General features: G+C 32.7%; 1 protein-coding gene across 1 annotated transcript; it reads right to left on the bottom strand.

The window, feature by feature from the left end:
* Window positions 1-531: 531 nt before the first annotated feature.
* On the bottom strand, window positions 532-1110 carry LOC140451129 (uncharacterized). The gene has a single exon (XM_072544858.1). It carries the CDS (start codon window positions 1108-1110, stop codon window positions 532-534), a length of 579 nt encoding a protein of 192 aa, XP_072400959.1.
* Between the last annotated feature and the right edge of the window lie 3267 nt (window positions 1111-4377).

Below are 4377 nucleotides of genomic sequence, written 5' to 3'. Positions count from 1 at the left end.
AAATACTAATACTAAATCAACTGACAACACTGTACACAGCTGTACTGCTGTAACTTCCATTAAATTAGTATTTGAAGAGAAGTCGAACGATAAAGATGCATCCCTAGCCACAGTTAGACGATACTTCTGTTATTGCGCTGTTGCCAATTTGTTATATTTTATTGTGCTACATAGATTTTAAATCCATTTGTTGACAATTATGAAAAATGAGCACATACATTTTGCAATGCATATGGAATGACATTTAAAATAACTTTTTTTTTCAAACCCTTTATATTTTGTGCACTTATTTCTATTTCCGTTAATCAGTCTGGTAAAATTATAATAAATCAAACTTGAGGAAAATGTATGTTATGCATTATTCTTATAAAAAAGATTTACAAATAATAATTGAGATTAGTGGGATAATTATGAAGATAAATACAAACAAACGAGGCTTACATGCCAAAAAAATCGTTCGCCTTCCGTTTTATAGCTAACTTGGGAAAAAAACGTGGCTACTAAGATGGCTTACCTTGTCGTTAAAAACAATTAGGAAAAACTTGAACTATCACTATCACCATTACTACCAATTTCTATAATTAACGGTTCAACCATGACCTCAATAATATGATCAAGTTCCCAGAACTTTTTTTCTACTGTATTCTGCACATGCTTCACACAGTTTTTCCATTTCTCCTGGGTAATGTTGTTAAGGGCATCATTTAAAAGGATTTTGACATCTGCAAATTTGAAAGTCTTGTTGTTGGCAGCAATAAAATTTTTAGCATCAGCCCAAATCAGCTCAATAGGATTGAGCTCACAATGGTAGGGTGGCAAACGTAAAACGGTTTTATTTTGAGCTTTTGCGAGTTCATCGATAACATATTTGTTATATTCAGCCTTACGCGGTGCCACTAATTGTAAGAGTTCAACTTTAAGCATGTCCTCATCGAAGTCGATATTTTTTGATCGTAACCAGTCTTTTATTTTTTGCTTTATCCATGCTGTAGTCGGTACTTTCTCACTTTTTCGCGAATGGTAAGGAGCATTATCGAGAACTATGACACAGTTGTCTTCTAAAAGGGGCAAAATATTGGCAAACCACTTTTCAAAACCGTCTGAGTTCATTTCTTAGTGATAATCGCCACTCTTTTTTGATTCAAACGTCCATAGGCCACCTTCTACAAAACCTGTTTCACTCCCAATATGTGTAAGAATCAGTCTTTTTCCTTTGCCAAATGGATTTTTGAGACCTGCTGAGAGACCTGACAAAAACGCCTGCCTGGAAGATTTCACCGTTTCGTCAACCCACACATGAGATTTTGTATGTCCTGCATTTACCCACGTTTCATCTAAATAATAAATTTTCCTGTTTTCCTCCCGAAATTTTTTAATGGATTTTAAAAAATTTCGCCTCCATAAAATAATCTCTTCTCGTTCTAATAAAGCACTGTTTCTACCCCTACGTACGTATTTAAAATATAATGATTTTAGAAATTTATGGAAAGTACTGCGTTTAAAATTTGGCAAGCTTTCGTCGTCGTTAACAGCTGCAAGAACTTTGTCTATAGTTGGTATTTCGTTGCGAAAAAAAAAAAATTGATGTACAATTCGACGAATAGCAGTTTTATCAAAATCGTCTATTTTGTGAAGTATGGTTTTTCTGAGTTTGTTCTTTTTCGGTGAAGAAAATCCTCCTGTACTTTTCTGTTCCCTAATAATTCTGTACACAAAAGCTTCACCTACTCCGCTGGTAGAAGCAGTTTGTTTAACTATTTCCGATATTAAAGCTTTAGGACGCGATTCCGTTGTCGATTTATAAATATTATATATAACGCTTTTTTGCGTACTACTAAATGCACGTAATTTTGAACGCTTTTTTGGAGTTTATTCCTCGGCAGAATCTGTAGGACTCGACATTGTTTGTAAAACTGAAAATTAGACAGCAAACTGTAAACAGTGTAAAAAAATAAATATAAAAGCAAACAATAGAAAGCATAAATAAACACCCACTAAGTTCGATTAAACGCGCCGAAATGTACAATTATTACCACGAAAGCTATTTTATCAACTGAACTTATAGCGAGTTTATATACGCAAGAATTTGCTGAAGACAGTATTTGTTGGTTCAAACAAAATCAAACAGTAACTGATTATGGCAGTGTTAACAGTGGCGGTGTTTTATTTCATTGTAAAGAGGAGCGTGTTACAAATTGCTATTTATTTTTAAAATGGAAAAATTTCTTTTGCATAAAACAAGATGAATCCAGATAAGTACAACATAATATTAATTTTGGATTTCCGATTTACCAAAAAAATATGTTTAAAAAAGTATGTATTAGCAAACGTTAAATCCGGACCTGGCAAATTTGGCAACGCCTTGTTGTTTTGGCGCACTATCTCTTCTCGTTGGATAGAGTTTAAGTTAAAAGAAAAATTGTAATATTAATATATAAGAAATTAAGATAAAATAATTTCACCTATAATTTCTCTTTAAAAATGGGAGGTGTAATAAAACCATCACCCTGTACATTACTTTTCTGTTTAATACGTCAATAATAAATGTTCCTAAATTACTGTTTTCAAATCAAAGAATAAAAGTCCAAATTATAATCTAATTAAAACACGATAGTGTTTTCCCCAAAATATTTACTAATGTTTTACTAACAACTTTATTTACCTATTATAAGATTACTTTATGTTTTCAACTTTCTATTGTTTAAAAATCAATTAGTTTGTATTATTAAGACTAATATAAAACGGGGAAAATCCATATTTAGAGTCAGATTCAGACTACCAGTTGAGTAAGTTAGTTATATATACTGTCTTCTATATTTTATACTTGTTTATCCTTACTGTAGTGTTGTGTATCAGCTTTTTTTTATATTTTGACAAGTAATAATTGTATCAATAAATATAAGAAGTTAAGTGTTTTAACAGACGTAGAATCCCATTACATTTCAGTAACCGGCCACTATGTAATTTTCATTGCTCGAGCTTAATCTTCAGAACATATAACATGAAATTTCGATTTTGAGTTCTTGCAACACATATGAGGCATTTGAAATATGCCTGCAAAACGTTGAATTTAAACGTTCACGTTACAAACGATCTAAAACGTTTAAAACTCCATCTTTTCGATTTCACAAGTACGTTTTTTTAAACAAAACAACTTCAGCTACAAATTCCTCTTACAAATGTCGTCTTGGTAAAAGCATTTCTCGTGATGTGAGATCTTTTTTAATGTGAAAGTTTTCATTCAGCGTTTCTTAGGCATATTTCAAATGCCTAATATGTGTTGCAAGAACCCAAAATCGAAATTTTATGTTCTTTATTTTAAAGATTAGGCTTTAACAATGGAAATTTTATAGCGACCATATGATGGAAGTGATACAACATACTGAAAAAAACATTGACGAAAGTAGGTCTCAGTAGAGAGTATGTGAACGCTATCGCAAAATATATACAAAAATACCAGAAGTGTCGTTAAAGAAGGAAACTTTATATCTGAATCATTTCCAATAACAAAGGGGCTTAAACAAGGATGTTGTCTATCTCCGATCTTATTTAAAATATATATTCAATCATCGCTAGAGCTGTGGAGGAAACAAGTATCCGGAATGGGAATAGACATAGACGGTGGTAAATGTCTAACAACTTTATTTTTCGCAGATGATCAGGTAGTCGTAGCGAATGATGAGGAAGACATGGACTACATGTTTAAACTAAAGAAAGAATATGTAAAAATGGGGCCTCGATATGAATATGTCAAAGACAGAGTATCTTAAAATAGGAGATGATGAAGAAGATCCAGAGTTAGAAATTAGAAACACAAAAACATGCAATGAATATAAATATCTCGGATTTATAATATCTAAAGAAGGCACTACCAAAAGAGACATCGAAAACAGAACGCAGCAGGGAAAAAAGCGGTTAACATTCTAAACTCTCTACTATGGTCTACAGATATTAGACAAGAAACTAAATTGACAATCTATCGAACCTTGGTAGAGCCTATTAACACTTATGGAGCAGAAGTTTGGTAGATCACGAAAAAAACAGAAAAAGATTAGAAGTAGTAGAAATGGAGTTTCTAAGGAGAGCGTGGGGTGTATCCAGAAAAGATCATATTAGGAATGAAGATATTAGAAGGAGGACAAATACTGTATATTCCAGTGTAGACAGAATTGAAACGAGACAACTAGTATGGTATGGTCATGTGAAGCGAATGAATGAAGATAGATGGCCAAAGAAAGCTTTACATTCCATGTTTGTGTTTGTGATCTGTGGTGATCAACCCCTGATGTAAGGCAATCTCCCATAGAAAAGTTCTACTGGTTCTCCTTCTAATGTTTGTCTTTGGTGTGTTACTGCCGTTGGCATATCTTGGAAGAT

The sequence above is a fragment of the Diabrotica undecimpunctata genome, chromosome 9 (genome assembly GCF_040954645.1).
Source record: "Diabrotica undecimpunctata isolate CICGRU chromosome 9, icDiaUnde3, whole genome shotgun sequence".
NCBI classification, from domain to species: domain Eukaryota; kingdom Metazoa; phylum Arthropoda; class Insecta; order Coleoptera; family Chrysomelidae; genus Diabrotica; species Diabrotica undecimpunctata.
Note: the sequence above shows the minus strand (reverse complement) of the source record. Positions and strands in the feature narration are given on the sequence as shown.

Coding starts and splice junctions, on each gene's coding strand:
- LOC140451129 (XM_072544858.1), bottom strand. CDS start 1,110: ATGAACTCAGACGGTTTTGAAAAGTGGTTTGCCAATATTTTGCCCCTT.